General features: G+C 46.8%; 1 protein-coding gene across 1 annotated transcript in view; it reads left to right on the top strand.

Annotated features, from left to right (window-relative positions):
* LOC123764827 (F-box only protein 25) overlaps positions 1 to 20,811 on the top strand; it is a 121,120-nt gene that overhangs the window by 53,865 nt on the left and 46,444 nt on the right. The window contains exons 4-5 of the mRNA XM_045753019.2: positions 582 to 791; positions 963 to 1,055. Of these exons, the coding sequence (XP_045608975.1) occupies positions 582 to 791; positions 963 to 1,055 (303 nt within the window). The remainder of the gene's footprint in view (positions 1 to 581; positions 792 to 962; positions 1,056 to 20,811) is intronic.

Here is a 20,811-nt window from a genome sequence, read left to right as displayed (position 1 = left end):
GCTGGTTCTGGTTCAACAACCTGTGTACCATTTTCATATTTACAAATGATCTCTTGTTTTTCCTCTATGGTCTTCCTCACATGTGGTTTTCTTAGGTTGAACCTTGCTACTGACTTTCTTGGAACCCATGGCATGATATATAATAATTACTTTTATGTTTAAAACCCCAAAAAGCCAAAAAACAATAAAATTCTTTACAAAGAATTCATGCGTGATCGTCACTTAGTGGGAGGCACTAAGTGCGGTATCAACTGAAGTGCGGGCGACCATGTGACCAGGCACCACACACTATGTCGCCCATATGCTTATCAACAAACTACGTTACCCGAGGCAAAGCTCCTAAGTCGATTCACATTTTACGAAGAAATTGGGCTCGTAGCCTGAAAAGTTTGTAAATAGGGGCATTTGTACGCCGAGGTATCACGTACCAACAAACGACCTTTCTCTGTGAGCACACCACCCATCAACTGAGATATGTCAGTGAGTGCAGTGCAGGGGTTAAGGTTCTTACTTGGTTTACAAAATTCCCAGGTTCCTTGAATTGAAATATTTACCACATTATAAATATCTTTTGTTTGCAGATGCTTTTTGGTATGTTAGAGGAGGTAGCCCATGAAGTGACCAGTAGCCAGCAGAATGTACATGTTCTGCAGCACCTCCTTCAAGAACTTCGGAAAAGATTAGAAGACTACCTGTGGGGCAACAAGCTCGGCTCCACCATTTTATGGGAACAGCATTCAAGACGACTTCAGGATATACATGCAATTGCCACCACCATTAAGATACAACAGGTAGAGAATACTGTATTCAATATTAAAAAAAATGCAAATTTGTTCATTTATGAACATTCCTGGTAAGAAATTTGGCTGTCAAATGAGGATGGGCCCCATGTAATTTAGATTACCGAGCATAAACAGTATAAATTGTTATTGATTAGTGATTAATGTTTGGGTATTTTACAGCCGGGTGATGATGTGCATCCAACACTGCAGGAAGTACCCGAGGAGTGTATCCGGGAAATTTTGATGAGACTTGATAACCATAATGACATTGCGGTAAGTGTTGATTGACATTTTGAAGTAATTTCTGGTGTTTAGTGTCCAAGATAAGGAATACTGTGCTGTAGGATGTGATGCAAGACATGTACAGTATACTGAAAGAGGAACATTGAGAGGGTGATTTTGGGATAGAATGAAAACTGGCATAATAAATATTAGGATGTTTGTTGAAAAGTAAAGAACATAAACATAAAACATTTGATTTAGGCAAAAAGTACATACATAGGAAACAAGCAGATTGTTGGATACAAAAGTAGGCAAATACATTGTTTAAAGCCACTAATACGCAGAGCGTTTTGGGCATAATGTGGGAAAACTATAAAGACTTAAACAAGATAAAAAAAAGTAGAGAAAGAGAAAATAAAATGACTTATTACATGATGGATGACCAACAAAAATTGTAACAACAGTAGTTAGTAATTTTACAGAATAAAAAGAAGGAATAAATTTGTCAACGTTTACATGGCAGATAACAGCAGCAGTACGGGTTCAGTAATTAATGTTGAATAACAGCAATACATTGGCTGACATTCAGGAAATAAGCAATTTACAGTACATAGTTTATCTTAGTTTCTCCATAAAACTGGTTGAGAGAAGGACAGTCTTTGATGTGATTATGGAGGTCATTCCACATTTTGGGTCTATTGATTTGCAGAACATTTCTGTTTTGATTAAGTCGCACTCTTGAAATATTAAATAGGTATTTGTTTCTGGTGTGGTGCTCATGGGTTCTGTTACAACCTTCTAGGAAGCGTTTAAGGCCAGGATTGGCATTATAGTTCAGTTATATTTATATAGAGTACACTTGAGAGGATGTGCAGTGACCTAATATCTAACATATTCAAAGATAATTTAAGTAAAGGGGCAGAGTGCTGAATGTGTTTGTTATTGTTCTAATCGTTGATTTGTGTTGAGTAATTAGAGGTCGTAGATGATCTTGGGTAGTAGAACCCCAAGCACAGATACACCATACTTTGAGGTGGTTTTGGGGCTTAGCATCCCTGTGGCCCCGGTTGTCGACCAGACCTCCTACTTATCTCACCATAGGTGAGATAAGTACAGTATAGATGAGTGAGTAATAAAGCATTACAAGGGCAGGGTGAGGTACATAGTATCTGAGTTTAGAATGCCAACTGTTTAAAAAAAAATTGTTGCTATATTTAATATATGTCCCTGGAAATTCAACTTACCAATGAAGACACTAAGGAATTTACCAACTACTGTTACCAATTTGGATATTCACAGAGAGTAATCATACTAATGTGATGTGTCGATGAGAAAATCCGTAGGAGCAGTGATGAGGGTTCGAACCTATGCGGTGGGTGTTCCCACACACGCCTCAGTCAATTAGGCCATGACATAATAAAAGGATTGCAGTCTGGAGTTCTACTGAGCTCACAAGGTTTTCCCAAGGCTTCCACTGAAGCTGGATCAGGATTTTCACACAATTTTCCCCCCTGCACTCTGGCTCTGTCATCCAAGAATGTTCTACCTCTGAATCATCACTGCTCCTACAGATTTTCTCATTAACTCATCACGTTAGTGTGATTACTCAATGTGTATTGAAAGATGGGTGTCAGAGGTAGATCATCCCTGGATGACTGAGGAAGGGATAGCAGACAAATGCAAAACAGAACCAGGCCTATTCTATAAATTCATCAACAACAAATTGCAGGTAATTTGCTGATTTGTAATTGCAATTGCAGGTAATTTGCTGTGGGTGGACGATGGAGCTCATCACAGAAAAGAGTGTTGAATGTAATGAAACACCATTTCCTGGGTGAGCCCCTGGAGGCTACTTGACACCCTCTCTCCCTCCCTTCTTTCGGCAATTTTCATCATTCAAGAACTGGAGTGGTAGGCTTCCAGCTATCCCATCTCCCTATGGGGGGGAGGATAGCGATAATAATAATAATAATAATAATAATAATAATAATAATAATAATAATAATAATAATAATAATAATTTATTTAGGAAAAGTACATACATAGTTGCAGAGTTACAGTACAAACATTCTGATTGATTTAAAGATAGAGGTAGTACATACAATACCTAAAGCCACTAGTACGCATAGTGTTTCGGGCAATGAGCAAGAGTGTTAGTTGCATAAAGTGTTGCTTGTTGGGTGTGTTTCTAGGGAAGTTATTTTGATCGTTTAGGATGTAGATTGCACAGGTTAACCAGACAGTGGTCTGTTTTGGTTCGCCTACCTTTCTGCGGGGAGCCCCGTCAGCTCCCCGGAGCTATCCAGGCTGATATGCTAATATCAGCCTACTGATATTAGTAGGCCAGAACCTGGCTTCCTCAGAGAGGCATGGGGAGCAATGGCCTATAGAAATCCCCGTGTGGTTGGAAGCATTCTATGCCTGCCATCGACTGGGTCAGGCACCCAGAAAGGTAAGCGTCCCAAAACAAACCCCTATTCTGGTGAAAATTGCTACCAAAAGCTGAACAAGTGGATAGAACTTCCCAAAAAGAAACGAGCAAATGAGCATGACGTCACATGTCGCCGCGCCGCTGTCTGCGCAGCTCCCTCCCTCCCTGGGAGGGGGGAATGGGAAGCCCCAAACCCTCATGCTGGCTATCCTCCCTTCAGTTCTAAGGCTGATGCTAGAGGCAGAGGTCAAGTGCTCTGGCTCCAGTGATTTTTCAGCACTCTGCTTAGAGTGTGGTGGCTGTTTTCCAGTGGTGCAAGAGCCAGGAGTTATTCTTCAGTACTTGGACTGCATGCGCTTAGGGTTACCTTCCCTAGGTGCCCTGTAAGTACTGCCCTTGTGGCTTGGGGTTGCCTTCCACAAGTTCCTTGGGTCCTGCCTCTGCTGGGCTGTTTAACTGCTCGTTTTTTTGGCCACCCTTTGGGGTGCTTGGGTGTTTTGTCTCCCTTGTTTACCTTAAGGAAAGAGGCAGTTTGCACTGGTACAGGGCTCAGGGGTGCTGCGCAGCTTGTTTTCACCATTCATAGCGGCCGGCTCTGTTCCTTTGGGTACGTTATCCTCTCTTTGGGGGTTTTGTTTTTCTTTTTATTTGTGCCTTGTGTGGGGGTCTGCCTTGTTTGCCCTTGGTATCTGACCTAATACGGTTTTCTTCTGGTGGTGCCCCCTGCTAGGTCCCTCGTGAGTGTACATGTCCCTGAGGTTCAGCTTTAGAAAGATGCTTGGTAGTTTTGGGCGCCGGTTAGCAGTACCCTGCCTGGGATTTCCTGAGCATGAGTTCCATCTCAGGACCCTGGGAATCCCCATGGGGGCGCATGAGTCCAATGGATGTGACCTGAGTCCCCCCTTGCTTTGTGCGAGTTTGAGGGTTGCTCTGTCCCCTTGTCTCAGGGTGACTCTCATTGTTTTCGCCTCCGTCTGCTGCCTGTGGGGTCGGTGGCACCTTTGACCCGGAGTCCTGCGAGTTTCGTTGCTTGTTTGTGACTCGGTTACCTGGTCTTATGCTGACTATGCGGGTGCAGGCAGCACGGGCATTGCATGTTTGGTTCAAGTGGTTGCAACGTGTTAGGTTGTTTGCTCCCCGGAGGCCCCAAGGCTGCCCCGTTTTGGTTGTTGTGATGGGGCTTGGGGGTGTTGGTTGCTTCGGCTTTGTTCCTTCCTCACTTCCTTGTCTTTTTCCCGTTGTGATTTCATCTGGTCTCCATCCCCCCCTTCCTCCCTGCATCCGGATCCTTTCCGTCTGTGGGTTCGCGGTCGGGGCAGGGATTCGGTGGTCTTGAGACTCGGGCGGTCTTGGTGATTTCCCCTTCCGGGGTAGCGACGGAAGCATTTGAGCCTGTTCCTCCAGCCGGGTTGTATGAGTCTGCCAGTGGGCTCCCTTCCTTAGTACTTTTCCGGCTGCCCCGGCTTTTTTCTTGTAAGGCTAGGGCTTTGGGGGGACGGCTCGGCCCAGAGGCCTGCCGTGGAGGTTCCCGGGGTTGGAGAGGGGCTGACTTGAGGGGGGCCTCGGGCCCCGTTGAACCTCGTCGGGGTTTTGTACCCTCAGTGCAGGGATTGCAGTTATGGGGAGTGGGGTTTTTCCTTTCCCCATCTGCGTATGGGTTGTTGGGCGTCGACCCCTCCCCGGGTTCGGATCCTTGTTCCTTCAGGTCCATTCGGTTTCCTCCTCTTGGTGGGTACTTTTCTCCGTTTCTACCCCCCTTTTCTCTGGGACGGGACTTCTCCGCCATGTTGGGGTTATGTTCCCCTATTATTGGGGTTCTGCATAACTTTTGGTCTTGGGTGCGACTGTGCCTTTATGAGCCTTCGTGATTTTGTTTGCTTCTGTGAGATCTTGAGGGTTCGGGAAGATCTTCGATTCTTCCCTCATTATTGGACCGTCTGTTGTCTTCCGCTGAGGCTTACCTCCAGTCTTTTTTGGACTCTTTGGTCCTCTTCCGTGCTTCTTCTTGGTTTTCGATACTGTCTCGTTCTTTTGTCATTATATCTTCTCTCTGTGCTCTGTCTGGGCACTGCTAATATTTTGCAATACTCCTTGTTGGTGCTCTCCCCACTGAGCGGGATTGTGCGGTTAGGACCTCATGCGTCCTGCGTATACGCCGTGGGAGTTTGTTTTGTTCTGGACAGTGTACACAGGTGCTGGTGTTCCGCGTCCTTATTCTCTCGGGTTCTTCGCTCCTCTCGTCTCTCCAGTCCGTGCCCCGTAGATGCTGGGGGTGTTCTGGATTGCTGCTATGGGGAGGTTGCTGGGTTTTCCTTGCATATGGGTGTGGGGCACCTCATTCGTCTCTACCCTACTCTTCTCCTACAGGTGCGGCTCTGGCCTTCTTCCTCAGGCGGTGCTCCTGGCATCTTCTCGGCTATGTTGTGTCCGTGACGCGTTAGTGCCTACATTCTGCAGGTGAGTTTATGCGGTCTGGCGTCTTTTTCGGCCAGACTCTGGTGTGTGTGGTTTTTGAATACCGATATCAGAACATAAGAACAAAGGTGACTGCAGAGGGCCTATCGGCCCATACGAGCCAGCTCCTATTATACCCATCCGGTCCCACTCATATGCATGTCCAACTCATGCTTGAGTCAATCCAAAGGGGCCCCACCTTTGCCGTGTTATGAGGTACAATGGTGGAGGTAAATGTTATTGTTATGGAGTAAATGTTACACTGTGTCATGTCATGACGTCATGAGGTGACATTTTGCTGCAGTTTTGATATTGGGGATGCGAGTTTGGGATTGGTTGTGGCGTTTTGTTTGGCCCTTACATGCTTCTTCGTGGGGCCGTCCTTGTTTGTCTGTATAATTTTCTGTGGGGAGCCCCTACGGCTTCCTGGAGCTTATCGGGCTAATGTATGTTATATTAGACCGGGACATCAGCTAAGGAGTTCAGACCTACCAGGGACCAGTGCCAGAACCTGGCCCCTTCAGAGAGATTTCAGGGAGCAATGGCCCTGGAAAACCCCCTTGTGGTTGGGGTTTTCCTTATCTGCCATTGACCGGGGTTTGCACCCAGAAAGGTAGGCATAACAAAACAAACCCCACATGGTAAAAAAAACTAAACAAAAAACTGAACAGAGAGGTAGAAACTCGCTACAATCCCAAGGAAACAAGCAAACAAGCAAACAAGCAAACATCACACTTTACTGCCGGGCCGATCGTCCGCGCAGCCCTCCCCACCCCGAGAGGGGGAGGGGGGAGCCCCGGACCTACCTCGCCGGCTGCCTAGCATCAGTTCGTAAGCTATGTCAACTGGGATAGACGCTTCTCTGGCTTCAGCTCCCTGTCTGTTATGCTTGCTCCCACACCTTGTACCTCGGTTTTTCGGTTTGTTTTGACTGTTTCCCTGGGGGGTTCTCCCTGGGGTTCTGTTCTGTCTGTACAGTCCCCAAGGGGACCATATTTCTCCACAAGGCGATAAGTACCTCCACATAAACTTGAACAAATAAACATATGTAATATTATAAATATACTGTATACATATTATATATACGTACATATAATATTATAAATATATTCATATAATATTATAACACCACAAACGTAACATGGGGGAGTGTGGAGGCTGCTTTAAGCCACTTCGGAAGAGTGTTGTAGGCATTGTATGTAACATTTGTAACATAAGATTTCACCTGAGTTGTACAGGATTACCTACACAATATGCAAACCGGGAAGATAACTACTGGATCTGTCAAAGTGACAGACAGATGTGGGAAAACATTACCAAACTAATGAATAACATTCCTGAAGTACACAGGCTGCAATTCACACAAAAACTACCAGAAATATATGCAGAGTATATAAAGACAGCAACGAACTCTGAGCACAACCCAGGGACTAAGAATTTAGAGACTCAAAGTAGCAATGTAGAAGGACATGGTGTCGAGGTACACAAAAATGAAGGCAATATTGTAGAGCAAACTGGTGATATGAATAAGGAGAGAAAAAATGAGACGAATGAGAACACAAATGAGAAAGACGAGAACAACAAGGAGAAAGATAAGGGCAATACAGAGCACCACTTGGTTTCAGAACCCCTTGGGGACGAGACCCGTCGGTTAACATGTAAGTTCGTATACGAGAAATGGAGGAAAAATATAAAAAAATGTGTGAAAAAATCTAGGGAAAAAAATCGACAGGTTCATAGCGTAAATGCGTGACCGTATTTTGTTTGTACTCACCAATAATTGAAGTCCTGATCCGCTTATGTTGATGATCGATGTTGATGAAGCATAGTTATTTACATGGAAGAGGTGGTGGTGGATGTTGATGGTGTTGGATTGACTGAAGTTGTTGGGTTGACTGGGTCAACACGCAATGAGTCAGGTAATTACCTAAGTGTAATTACCTAAGTGTAGTTACAGGATGAGAGCTACGCTCGTGGTGTCCCGTCTTCCCAGCACTCTTTGTCATATAACGCTTTGAAACTACTGACGGTCTTGGCCTCCACCACCTTCTCACTTAACTTGTTCCAACCGTCTACCACTCTATTTGCGAAGGTGAATTTTCTTATATTTCTTCGGCATCTGTGTTTAGCTAGTTTAAATCTATGACCTCTTGTTCTTGAAGTGCCAGGTCTCAGGAATCCTTCCCTGTCGATTTTATCAATTCCTGTTACTATTTTGTACGTAGTGATCATATCACCTCTTTTTCTTCTGTCTTCTAGTTTTGGCATGTTTAATGCTTCCAACCTCTCCTCGTAGCTCTTGCCCTTCAGTTCTGGGAGCCACTTCGTAGCATGTCTTTGCACCTTTTCCAGCTTGTTGATGTGCTTCTTAAGATATGGGCACCACACAACAACTGCATATTCTAGCTTTGGCCTAACAAAAGTCATGAACAATTTCTTTAGTATATCGCCATCCATGTATTTAAATGCAATTCTGAAGTTAGAAAGCATCGCATAGGCTCCTTGCACAATATTCTTTATGTGGTCCTCAGGTGATAGTTTTCTATCTAGAACCACCCCTAGATCTTTTTCTTTATCAGAATTCTTTAAAGATTTCTCACATAATATATAGGTTGTATGGGGTCTATGTTCTCCTATTCCACATTCCATAACATGACATTTATTAACATTAAATTCCATTTGCCAGGTGGTGCTCCATATACTTATTTTGTCCAGGTCTTCTTGAAGGGCATGACAATCATCTAAATTTCTTATCCTTCCTATTATCTTAGCATCATCAGCAAACATGTTCATATAATTCTGTATACCAACTGGTAGATCATTTATGTACACAATAAACATCACTGGTGCAAGAACTGAACCCTGTGGTACTCCACTTGTGACATTTCTCCATTCCGATACATTGCCTCTGATTACTGCCCTCATTTTTCTATCAGTCAGAAAATTTTTCATCCATGATAGAAGCTTACCTGTCACCCCTCCAATATTTTCCAGTTTCCAGAACAACCTCTTATGTGGAACTCTGTCGAAAGCCTTTTTTAGGTCCAGATAGATGCAGTCAACCCAGCCATCTCTTTCCTGTAATATCTCTGTGGCCCGATCATAGAAACTGAGTAAATTCGATACACAGGATCTTCCTGATCGAAAACCATACTGTCTGTCTGATATTATATCATTTCTCTCCAGGTGTTCTACCCATTTAGTTTTGATTAGCTTTTCCAATACTTTCACTATTACACTTGTCAATGATACAGGTCTATAATTGAGGGGTCTTCCCTGCTGCCACTTTTGTAGATTGGAACTATGTTAGCCTGTTTCCACACGTCTGCTACGATTCCTGTACCCAGGGATGCCTGAAAGATCAGGTGAAGTGGAATGCTGAGCTCAGATGCACATTCTCTCAGAACCCATGGTGAAACGCCATCTGGGCCAGCTGCTTTGTTCCTCCCGAGCTCCTTTAGCATATTTTCCACTTCATCTCTAGACACCTCTATCCGCTCTATGTTGTTCTCTGGAATTCTTATTGTGTCTGGTTCTCTGAAGATTTCATTTTGTACAAACACACTTTGGAACTTTTCATTTAATGTTTCACACATTTCCTTTTCATTTTCCGTGAATCTGTTTCCCATTTTCAACCTCTGGATATTATCCTTTACCTGCAATTTGTTGTTTATGAATTTGTAGAATAGGCCCGGTTCTGTTTTACATTTATCTGCTATCCCTTTTTCAAAATTTCTTTCTGCCTCTCTCCTTACTGCTGTATAGTTGTTTCTCACATCTTTGTATCGCTGGTATGTTTGGGGGTTTGGCCTCTTCCTATACTGATTCCATTTTTGTGTCTTTTGCCCTCTCACAATTTCTGTCGAACCAATCCTGTTTTCTGGTCCTGCATCTCTGTTTTGGTATGAATGTTTGTGTGCCTTCCTCGTATAGTTTTAAAAATTTGGCATACATTTCATTTACTTCCCTGCCTACCAACAATTCTGTCCAATTACACTCATTAAAAAAAATTTCGAAGTTCCCCATAGTTGCCTCTCTTTAAATCGAGTTTATCAACTGTTTCAATGTCCCCATATTCTTCTAGATGATATCTTAAAGCATATTTAATGTCTAACAGGACGTGATCACTCTTTCCCAAGGAGGTGCAGGTGATGCAATGCGAGCTTTCTTGGAAGCCATTGCAAAAGACTCTGTAATTGACATTTGTTTCATTCCCTTGGCTCTTGTTTTTAAAAACTTCATATACAAATTGTACTGACTCATCATGTCCTTAATTTCAAGCTCGATGTTACTCGTGTCCATAAATGCCAGAATTTCTTCAAAATTGTTCTGAATTTTTTCCATATTACAATTTTCCTTTAACGTTTCTTCATCCTCTTCCTCTCCATCTTCTTCATTGCACTCGTCTGGCTTTTCTATGGGGAGCCCCTACGGCTCCCTGGAGCTTATCGGGCTAATGTATGTTATGTTAGACCGGGACATTAGCTAAGGAGTTCAGACCTACCAGGGACCAGCGCCAGAACCTGGCCCCTTCAGAGAGGTTTCAGGGAACAATGGCCCTGGAAAACCCCATATGGTTGGGGGTTTTCCTTATCTGCCATCGACCGGGGTTAGGCACCCAGAAAGGTAGGCGTAACAAAACAAACCCCACATGGTAAGAAACTACAACAAAAACCGAACAGAGAGGTAGAAAACTCCCTACAATCCCAAGGAAACAAGCAAACAAGCAAACATCACACTTTACTGCTGCGCCGATCGTCCGCGCAGCCCTCCCCACCCCGGGAGGGGGAGGGGGGAGCCCCGGACCTACCGCGCCGGCTGCCAAGCTCCAGTTCGTTCGCTAATGTCAACCGGGATTGACGCTTCTCTGGCCTCAGTTTCCTAGGCGGTGTTTGCCTTGTGTGGCGTTCACTGTCGTGTGTTGTGGTGTGCGGTGGCCAGGAGTACTTCATCAGTGCCGGGGCTGCATGTGCTTAGTGGCTGCCTTCCCTAAGCGCCCTGTGAGTACTGCCCTTGCGTAACAGGGTTATCTTCCCTGGGGCGTTCGGGAACCATTCCCGTTGAGGTTCTTGCTGCACGGCATTTGCCTCGCCCTTGGGGCCAGCTGGGGCTTGGGGCCCTTGTTTGGCCCTGGGTAGGGATTGGTATTGTGCTGGTTAGGGCGTCAAGGTGTTGCGCAGCCTGCCACCTAAGCGGCGGCCGGTTTCTGTTGCCTCTGGAGACTGTGTACTTTTGCGGGGTTTTTCTTTTGTTTTTCATTTTTCTTGCCTGGTGGGGGTCTGCCTAAGGTGGTTATAGTTCCACTGGTAGTGTTTGGCGGCCCTCTGCTAGGCCCCCGTGCTTGTACACGTCTCAGGGGTTTTCAGTGCTATAATCTACCCTCTTGTTATGTTTGGGTTTCTTAACCGGTTAGCAACACCTTGCCCGGGCTTCCCGTAGTTGTTACCCTACGGGCCCTGGAAACCCCTGTCTGGGCTCGGGGGACCATTGAATGTGTCTTCCGGGTTCCAACCCGTCTTGTACGGGATCGTTGGTTGCTGTTCCATTGTCTCCGGGTGACAGTCGCCAATTTTACCTCCGTCGTGCTGCCCGTTGGGTCACTGACACCTTGACCCGGAGTCTTGCGAGTGATTCTCTGCTTGTTCTCCAGTACTCTCCTGATGTTATTACTGTTCAGAGTACAGGCGGCATCCATGTTGCAAGCTAGGTTAGGTTGCTGCAACATGCTAGGTTGGTTTCCCACTCGAATGCCCCGTGGCCGCCCCGTTTGGTTAGGTGCTGCTCGCCCCTTTCTCTCCATGTTCCCGGCTCCGGACCGTCTGCGGGTTTCGGGGTCGGGGCAGGGTTTAGTTGCGGCAGAGACTCGGGCGGTTTTCGGGGGCTGCCCCGTTCGGGTTGGGGACGGAGGTTTGAGCCTGTGCCTCCTGCCAAGGCTTCTGGGTCTTACCAGCGGCCCTTTCTTGTTGCCTTTCCCATGGACTCTTGCTTTTCTTTAAGGGCGGAGGGCTTGGAGGACAGTTCTGCCCCGGGGCCTCTGTTGTTGGTTCCCGGGGCTGTGGGGGTTGCCTGCTAGCAGTTCTGGGGCGGTTTTGCCCCTTCAGGGGTTTTTCTGCTGTTGGGCGGCGTTTTTCGCCCTTCCAGTCTGCTAGCTTCCCACATTTGCTGGCGTGTTTTTGTGTATTTAGCGTCAGTCACAGCCCCTGCTGGCGGCCATTTTTGTCTGCCGGTTTCACGGCGTGGCCACCAGGGCGGCGTTGCAGTTTGTTTACATGCGTCTGGGTGTGCGAGCGAGCGTCTCTGGTGAGTTTTCAAAAATTTTTCAGGGTTTTTGTTCTCCTGTTGTCGTTTCTTTGTTTTTCTGGTGTTTTCTTGCCGTTGCCTGTTCCTCTGGGAACGTTTGGGTGTTGATTTTGGGTCTGAGCCTATGGGTTTAGGCTCAGTGCCCCTGGCTGGTATGCTTGCTCCCACACCTTGCCCCTCGGTTTTCGGTCTGTTGGGACCGTTTTCCCAGGGCGTTCTGCTGGGGTCTGTGCTTTGCCTTTCAGTGGTGTTCTCCGCCGGCAAATGTGGTGGTTTGGGCTCCCCCTGGTTCGATTCTGGGTTCCTTTGGGTTCCTTGGTTTCGTTCTGGAGGTTTCTTCCTCTTGGGCCCCCTTTTGTGGGTTCAGGGGACTTTGTTTCCTCGTGTGCCCCGGTTCTGCCTTTTGGGGTTCCGGGGTCTTCCTGGCTTGCAGGCTGAGCTTTTTGGGTCTTGGCACATGTTGTGGTTGTGCTGGGGCTTTGTGGTTTTGCTGTCGAGGTGGGCTTTTTGATGCAGTTTTGTGCCTTCTTTGCCTGGCCGGCGTAGTGCTCTCTGCCACTAGTCGGTGGCTTGTGCTTTTACAATATATGTCTTCACCTAGTTGTGCTTGTGGGGGTTGAGCTCTGGCTCCTTGGTCCTGCCTCTCAACCGTCCATCAACAGGTGTATCGGTTCCTGTGCCTCTTGGGCTCTGTCATGTCTACATGTGACATTGTATGGGGGTCAGCCTCGTTACTTGTGTGAGGAGTCGCCACATTACTTCCTAGTGCTTTCCCGTTCCCATTCTGACACTATATATATAAAAAAAAAAAAAAAAAAAAAAAAAAAAAATTAATTCTATCTGTGGCTCTTTTGGGTACTTGGTTTCCACCTGTGTCCCCTAGTGCGTGTGCCCCTTGTGTTACATAGCCTGTCCTTATCAGCCCTGTCGATTCCCATGGGTATCTTGAATGTGGTGATCAGGTCGCCCCTCACTTCATCTTCCAGCGAAGTGTGGTTTCATTCCCGTAGTCTCTCCTCATGACTTTGGTAGTGTACTTTTTCTTTCGGAAGGGGTTCTGTTCCCTTCTCTGTTGACTGGGCGCTGGGGGAGCAGCTTGCTCTGTTGCCTCTCGCTTGGTCCCGCTGTTGGTGGGCGCTTTGGGTTGTCTTCCGGCCTCTGCTGGCGTCGGAGGACGGCTTCTCCCCCTTGGGGGGGTTCAGAGCTGGCGGGGTGGGCTTCTTCCCCTGCGCTTCGTCATTTCCTCTTCGTGGGTGCGTGGGGCGTGGTCGATCCGCCCCATCCTTCTGGGCTTCCCGTCTGCTCTTTGCAGTCATGAGCTTTTCCCGTCTGCTCTTTGCAGTCATGAGCTTTTCCGGTCTGCAGTTCTTCTGGACTACTTCAGTCTGCGCCCTGGATCCTCTGCCCTCCTCGGAGGACTGTTGTCTCCTGTTCGGATTCTGTTAGGGCCGGGTGCATAGATGGTGGACCTGGACCTCCAGGTCACTTCTTGGCACGTTCCTCTCCAGTTTTTCTGGGGCTAGCACGGTTGGTAATTACCTATGTGTACTTACCTAAGTGTAGTTACAGGATGAGAGCTACTCTCGTGGTGTCCCGTCTTCCCAGCACTCTTTGTCATATTATGCTTTGATTATGATTGTCATATTGTCATATAATGATTGTCATATGTCATAATATGTCTTAATATGATTGTCATATAATGCTTTGGTGGTGGGGCTTCAGGTTTGCTGTTTTTATTGCCTTCCCTATTTTGTAAAGGGCACTTTGTATACTCTTTGCATCTTTACCGGATCTTAGTGCCCTGTCTGCGTCTGAGATTCGGTGTCTGGCCTACCTCGACGACTGGCTGGAGTGGGCTCCCAGTCAGTCCGCTTGTCTGCTCGCCAGGGGATGGTTCTTTCCAGATCGCTGGGTTTGGTTTCCTGGTGATCTGGAGGTTTTTCCTTCTGTTTCCGTCCCGGGTTCGGACCTGGGCCTTGTTTCAGGCGCTTGGGCCCCTCATTGTCTTCCCTCCAGAAGTGTTACTGCGGCTGTGGTCCCGCCTTTGGCTGTTCAGGAGGGGGTCCCGGGTTGCTCAGCGGTTGCTTGGGCGGTTGTGCGGGAGTTTGCACTTCGGCGTGCTTGTCTGCCCGCGGAGTCGGGTTTGGCTACGGCGTCGGTTGGTTCCTACGGAGACTCCCCTTCCGCCTCTTGCATTCCTTGGGTTCCTCTGGGGATCTGGTGTTGGTGCTGCGTCACCAGCTTCCTCTTTGGGGTTTTCGGGGTTCCGTGCCTTGGCACCTCCCCGAGCCTTCGCTCGATGTGTTCACGGACGGGTCGTCTCTCGGCTGGGGCTTTGTGACCAGTGCTCACCAGGTCGGCCGAGGTTGATGGAGTCTGTCTGTCCGTCGGGCTCACAGCCCGGTTCAGGTGTTCATGGCTGTCTGGTTTGCGCTTCGGAGGGTTTGGGTCACTAGGTACTCTACCATTCAGCTCTGTTTGGACTGTTCTCTGGTGGTTCTTGCCGGAACCACAGGGGGTTTGGTTAACCGTGTGGTTCGTGTCCGGGGTGTGTCCTGCGTCCTGGTGGACAGCTGTCTCGGTTCATTCATCTTCGTGGGTTGGCCAGTCGTCGCCGATTCGTTTTGCTGGCTCTGTTGGGCTTATGGACTCCTGGCCATGGACGTCTTCGGGTCGGCGTGGTCTAGGCGTCGCCCGTTTTGTGGCGCCCTTCCCACCTGCGAGGACTTCACGGTGGAGGCTTTCGGCAGGCCTGGTCGAGGTGGGGGGTACCTGTACCTCTTCTCCCGGTCCAGCTGTTGCTTCGGGTTCTGGCTCGGTTGCAGCCCATTCCCACGAGACCAGTCCTTATGGTTCCATGGTGGCCGGCCCGGCCTTCTTTTCAGACGCTGCTTGATAGATGTCCGTACCCGGGGCGTTTTTCCTGAGGCTTCGCCTCTTTCAGCAGGCCGAATCGGTCCTGTCCGTGACTGGTTCGGCCTTCTCTTTGGCTCTTCGCGTCTGGTATTTTGATGCAGGTATCACCATCTCTATGGTGTTCTGGTGGCTTTGTTGACGGTGTCCCACCTGCGAGCTTCGTCTTGGAGACAGTATGACGTTTATTACGTTTTCTCGCGTTTTGTTTCCCCTCCGGCCTGCTCATGAGTCGCCTGAGCCATCCTGGTCCTTGTTCAGGGTGCCTTCTTATCTTCCCCTCAGTTTGTGGTAGCCCCTTCGGTTTCAGTTTCCTCCTCTTTGGTACTGGTGGTAGCTTTATTGGTGTGCAGCCTTTCTCTGTCCTGGCGACGGTCGAGACGGCTGCTTTCCGGAGGGGTTCTTGGGGTATTGGTACTTGTTTGGTTTGGCCGGGGGGTGCGTCCTGTGTTGTCCGGTTGTGCTTTTTGCTGTTGCTGGTGTACCGTGCCTGGGGATGCACTGTGGTTGATCCGGTTCCTTCGTTCCCTGTTTTCAGGGCTCGGGTCTCCCAGGTCGTCCGCAGTGTTTTCCTTCTTCCTGCGGTCTGTCTTTGCGCCCGTGCTGTTCAGACGTTTGCAGCATTTGCTGCTGTGTTGGTGACGTCTCGGGCTCGTTTCGGGCGCAGGGATTTGTGGGTCGCACAGGTTTTTGGCCGCCCATCCATATGTGCGTCTGTTCTTGGGCGTTCTTGTTGCCTTGGGTCGCAGGTTTGCGACCGGTTGTCTTGGCTTTGCGTTGCAGAGTTTGTGGCGGCCGCCTCCCGGGTTAGCCCTTTCTTTTCCTTCTCTTTGGGTATGAAGCTCCAGGGAGCCGTAGGGGCTACCCACAGAAAACCAGCGTTGAATGTAATGAAATGCCATTTTCTGGGTGAGCCCCGGAGGCTCCCTGGAAACCCTCCCTCCCACCGGTCGGCGGTTTTTTCGCGTTGGTTGAAGCTTAGCTTCCGAACTGGAGCTTGGCAGCCGTCACGGTAGGTCCGGGGCTCCCCCCTCCCCCTCCCGGGGTGGGGAGGGCTGCGCGGACGATCGGCGCGGCAGTAAAGTGTGATGTTTGCTTGTTTCCGTGGGATTGTAGGGAGTTTTCTACCTCTCTGTTCGGTTTTTGTTGTAGTTTCTTACCATGTGGGGTTTGTTTTGTTACGCCTACCTTTCTGGGTGCCTAACCCCGGTCGATGGCAGATAAGGAAAACCCCCAACCATATGGGGTTTTCCAGGGCCATTGCTCCCTGAAACCTCTCTGAAGGGGCCAGGTTCTGGCGCTGGTCCCTGGTAGGTCTGAACTACTTAGCTAATGTCCCGGTCTAACATAACATACATTAGCCCGATAAGCTCCAGGGAGCCTCCGGGGCTCACCCAGAAAATGGCGTTTCATTACATTCAACGCTGGTTTTTTGCTGCACATACTAATTCTATAATTTCATCATTAGTCATGTTTCGATTGTTTGGGGCTTCATCAAAATCTATCCATCCATCTATGTCATCTTCTATTGTTTCAGTCACCAGTTCTGCTCTAAGCTCAGGGGACTTAATCCCCTTGACATAGGCTAGGAGTTCCTCTCTTAATTTTTTCTTCTCGCTAACTTTCTTCACCGCAAATCCTTCAAAATCTGCCTCGTCATCTTCCTCAGGAAACAGACTTGACGTGGACCAAAGTTTTTTCCAACCATTTCTTAGTGTTGTCTGCTTTACCTCATCCCATGCACTAGCAATAGTCCAGATAGCTGACTTTATTGTGAAGACTTTATAAAAGTACTTAAGTGTTCCAAGCTGATTATTAAGACGTGTGGCAAACATCCTCTTGTAGTGGTGTTTAAGGTTCTTAATTATTCCTTGATCCATGAGTTGGATCACTGATGTTGTATTGGGTGGCAAGAACGTTCCAATAATACTGCCATTTACTAGCTCATCACCTCGTGGATGCGTTGAACTGTTATCTAGCAGCAGCACAACTTTGCTGTTTTGCGGGAGACCAACACTTTTCAGGTGCTCCTTCACCTCGGGTACAAAGTTCTTATTAAACCACTCGACAAATATTACTCGAGACATCCACGCACTTGGCTGGTCCTTATAAATCACAGGGAGGTACCTGGCTGACTTTATAGCCCTGGGGTTTTTACTAATTCCAATCACAAGTAATTTTAATTTGTGCGTGCCAGCTGCATTTGCACAACACAACAAAGAAATTCTCTGTTTGTTCTGTTTATAACCACCTGAAGGATCGTCCTCACCACTATGAGCCATCATTTCTGTGGGAAGCATACGCCAGTACAAACCTGTCTCATCAGCATTATAAATTTGTTCTGGAGATAAATTTTGTTCCTGCACCATCTCCGCAAATTTACTTACATACTCATCAGCACCAACAATATCAGCAGATTGTCTTTCACCATGCACTTTAATGAACCTAATGCCATGACGGGTTTTAAAACTTCTGAGCCATCCATCACTGTATACACACTTTTGAGTAATTTTCATTGCTTGGTGAAATTCACGCTCCTTTTCCACGAGCAGCCAGCCTGCCACTGGCTTCTTCATCACCTCACGTCTCTGTTTGTACCACTCCCACACTGCGTTATTAACACTCTCCACCTTTGCTTTACTTACTACCTTTCTATTTCGTATTGCTTTATCACTTTCACTTCTAGAGAAATAGTAAAAAATGATAGGTTTAGCCTTAAGAAGATCAAAAACAGTACTTTTACTAATGCCATATTCAGCGCACATGACGCTTCTCGGGACACCACTCTCAACTTTCTTGACTATTTCAACTTTCTTCTCAAATGTCATCACTGACCTCTTTCTTTTACGTAACCCGCTTGTAGATGCTTTCACTGACACAATGCGTGCATTTGGAGTCGACATGGTGCACGGATGTTCCTTGATTGTGCTGATATGTAAAACAAAGTCACGGAATGAACACTCCAGTCTCGTGACAAATTCAAACAATGGGAACAATAGGCCGTGAGTCTGTGACGTCACAGGGTAGCAGGCGGCGCCTGACACTGTCAGTGAGCAAACTAAACCATCTCCCACCCACCACCACGGGCTGGCACGACGCTTGGCTGACCGCTTCCTTACCCGAACTTGGTTCGTGTAGGATAACCCCAACCCCGGCCAGCGTGAAGCTTGGAGGACTACTTCCTACCCGAACTTAGTTCGTGTAACGTGACTCCCCAACCCCAATCGGGAAACTGGAAGTTTTGGATAACTAAAGTTCGGGAACCATGTGGTGCTCTGTACCGAGAATGAATGCAGAAATGAGAAAGTTGGAACAAAAAACACAGAGGTAGCCAAGTCATGCACGGGTACAAACAAGATGAATACAATCACAGATGAAAATATTTGCAGGTATAATGCAAAAGGACAGTGCAGATATGGGCCCAGAGGCACGGAATGCTCATTCATGCACCCACGGAAATGCCGAATTTGGTTAGGGAAAGGCATATGTCGTTTTGATACAGAATGTAGATATTTTCACCCTAAGCTATGCATCACGGGGGTGTGTTACTGATGTTATCAGCCGTGATACATTTTTGTTGTCATAGAGAGCTAGTGAGAATTTGGTGGTGGTGGTCCTTACAAGGTTGTCTAGGGAGTATGAGGAGTAAGGGAAACAGCCTAGTACACAAGTCACAAATTTATACGTACAAGTCACAGGATTACATTTAACAAGGCGTTTTCCTTACAACATAAGATCAATATGTATTATAACTCAAGTGGCTCTGACCACCCCACGGCTCACTGTCCCATTCCTGGTGTCATGCACCCAGCCACAAACCGCTATCATCCAATGACACATATATTTTTGCCTCTAGGAAACCTGGACTCTTATAAAACCTCTCCAACTTCTGCATTATTACTCTACCCAATCTTGCAACCCTGGATATAGACAAGGATAGGCTTATCTGACTGAACGGCCGGAAAAAAACCCTCAAATAGCAGGAACGGTCGGCAGTGATACACCTCCCCCTTCAGTCAAGATGGCGTCCACCTCTCTTGCCTCATCGCCCCTTAATACTCTACTCTTTACATATGCTATCAAACACATTAATGATTTTATTTACTGTATTCCCCCATGCATACTTTTTTATAGAGTCCATTTTTCCCTTACATAGTAAAGCTATTCAAGTTCACATTATTTCTGATGATCTCCAGCTGAGAAGGCACTACTTTACTGGGCGGAGTAATAATGATGACTCGCGGCCTCTCTGATCTCAGCTGGGAATTTATACTAATATACACTCTCCCTGTGTCCACCAACATTTTACAACCGAAACCAACCACAGGAGGTAAGGTTCGTAACACTATGCAAACTCTCGGTTAATAAGAGGAAATGCTACGATCTTCATTGCCCTGATTTCCACATCAGAGGTACACAGCGCTATATAAGAGAGGAAGTCCAATATAATAGCCCTGAAAATTTTTTAGAGGCAGGCAGAAACAGAGGGAGAAACAGAGGCAGAAACGTGGCAGGAGTACGGATGGAGAGGGGAAAATGCCCAAGACTGGACTCCGGTTCGTCATCAAGCCCACACATACTACACCCCCCAACTACACAGAGACTACCACACTCCCCAGTATCACTTCCAAAACTGGACAAACCATTGCCACAACAACACACCCTGGGTCAGGGTAGAGAGGAGGGAGAACTACCAAAACCTTCCAGAAGTGACACACAATATGGACAATCATTCATATTTGCAAACATTCAAGGTTTAAAGCCAAAGTCAAGAAATAAAGTTAAGTTCATAAATGGCCTCCTATTAGAGTCAAACTCAATATTTGGGGCATTCACGGAAACTCATACAAAAGATTACATGGATGGTGAAATCTGGATTCCAAATTATAATTTATATAGATGTGATAGAAAAACTAGGTCAAATGGAGGAGTAGGTCTTTATATTAAAGAGGACCTGGTATGCACAGAACTACTAAACTCAACTAATGAGGTGGTAGAGGCACTTGGAATTAAGGTAGAGAAACTAAACCTAATTATTATTCTAATATATAAACCGCCAGATACAACGGTTGAGGAATTCACAGAGCAGATGCACAAAGTAGAGAACATACTTGATAACCTAGCAAACCCAGCTCTAGATATTATCTTCCTTGTAGATTTCAATTTACCGAGTCTAAGATGGAGAATGGCAAACACAAATATCATAGCAGGGAATGACCCGGGAAATAACCAACCACAGGTCAGAGAACTTTTGAGATTCTGTGACAAATTCTCGCTCAATCAACAGATTACAGAACCAACTAGGAACGAAAACACACTAGACTTGTTATTTACAAACAATGATGAACTAATCAGAGACATAACAATCTCAGATACTTCATACTCAGACCATAAGCTCATTGGAGCGCGAGCTAGCATAAATAACGGTAGTAGGTCTAAGAGACCCAACAAGCGAGAAGTAATATTCAATCAATTCAATTTCAACAATAAGAGGATCGACTGGGAAAAAATAAATGTAGACCTTGCAACCATTCAATGGGAGACGGTCTTAAGCGATGCTTTAAGATATCATCTAGAAGAAAATGGGGACATTGAAACAGTTGATAAACTCGATTTAAGGAGAGGCAACTATGGGGAACTTCGAAATTTTTTTAATGAGTGTAATTGGACAGAATTGTTGCTAGGCAGGGAAGTAAATGAAATGTATGC

The sequence above is a fragment of the Procambarus clarkii genome, chromosome 48, assembly GCF_040958095.1.
Source record: "Procambarus clarkii isolate CNS0578487 chromosome 48, FALCON_Pclarkii_2.0, whole genome shotgun sequence".
Taxonomy (NCBI): Eukaryota; Metazoa; Arthropoda; class Malacostraca; order Decapoda; family Cambaridae; genus Procambarus; species Procambarus clarkii.
Note: the sequence above shows the minus strand (reverse complement) of the source record. Positions and strands in the feature narration are given on the sequence as shown.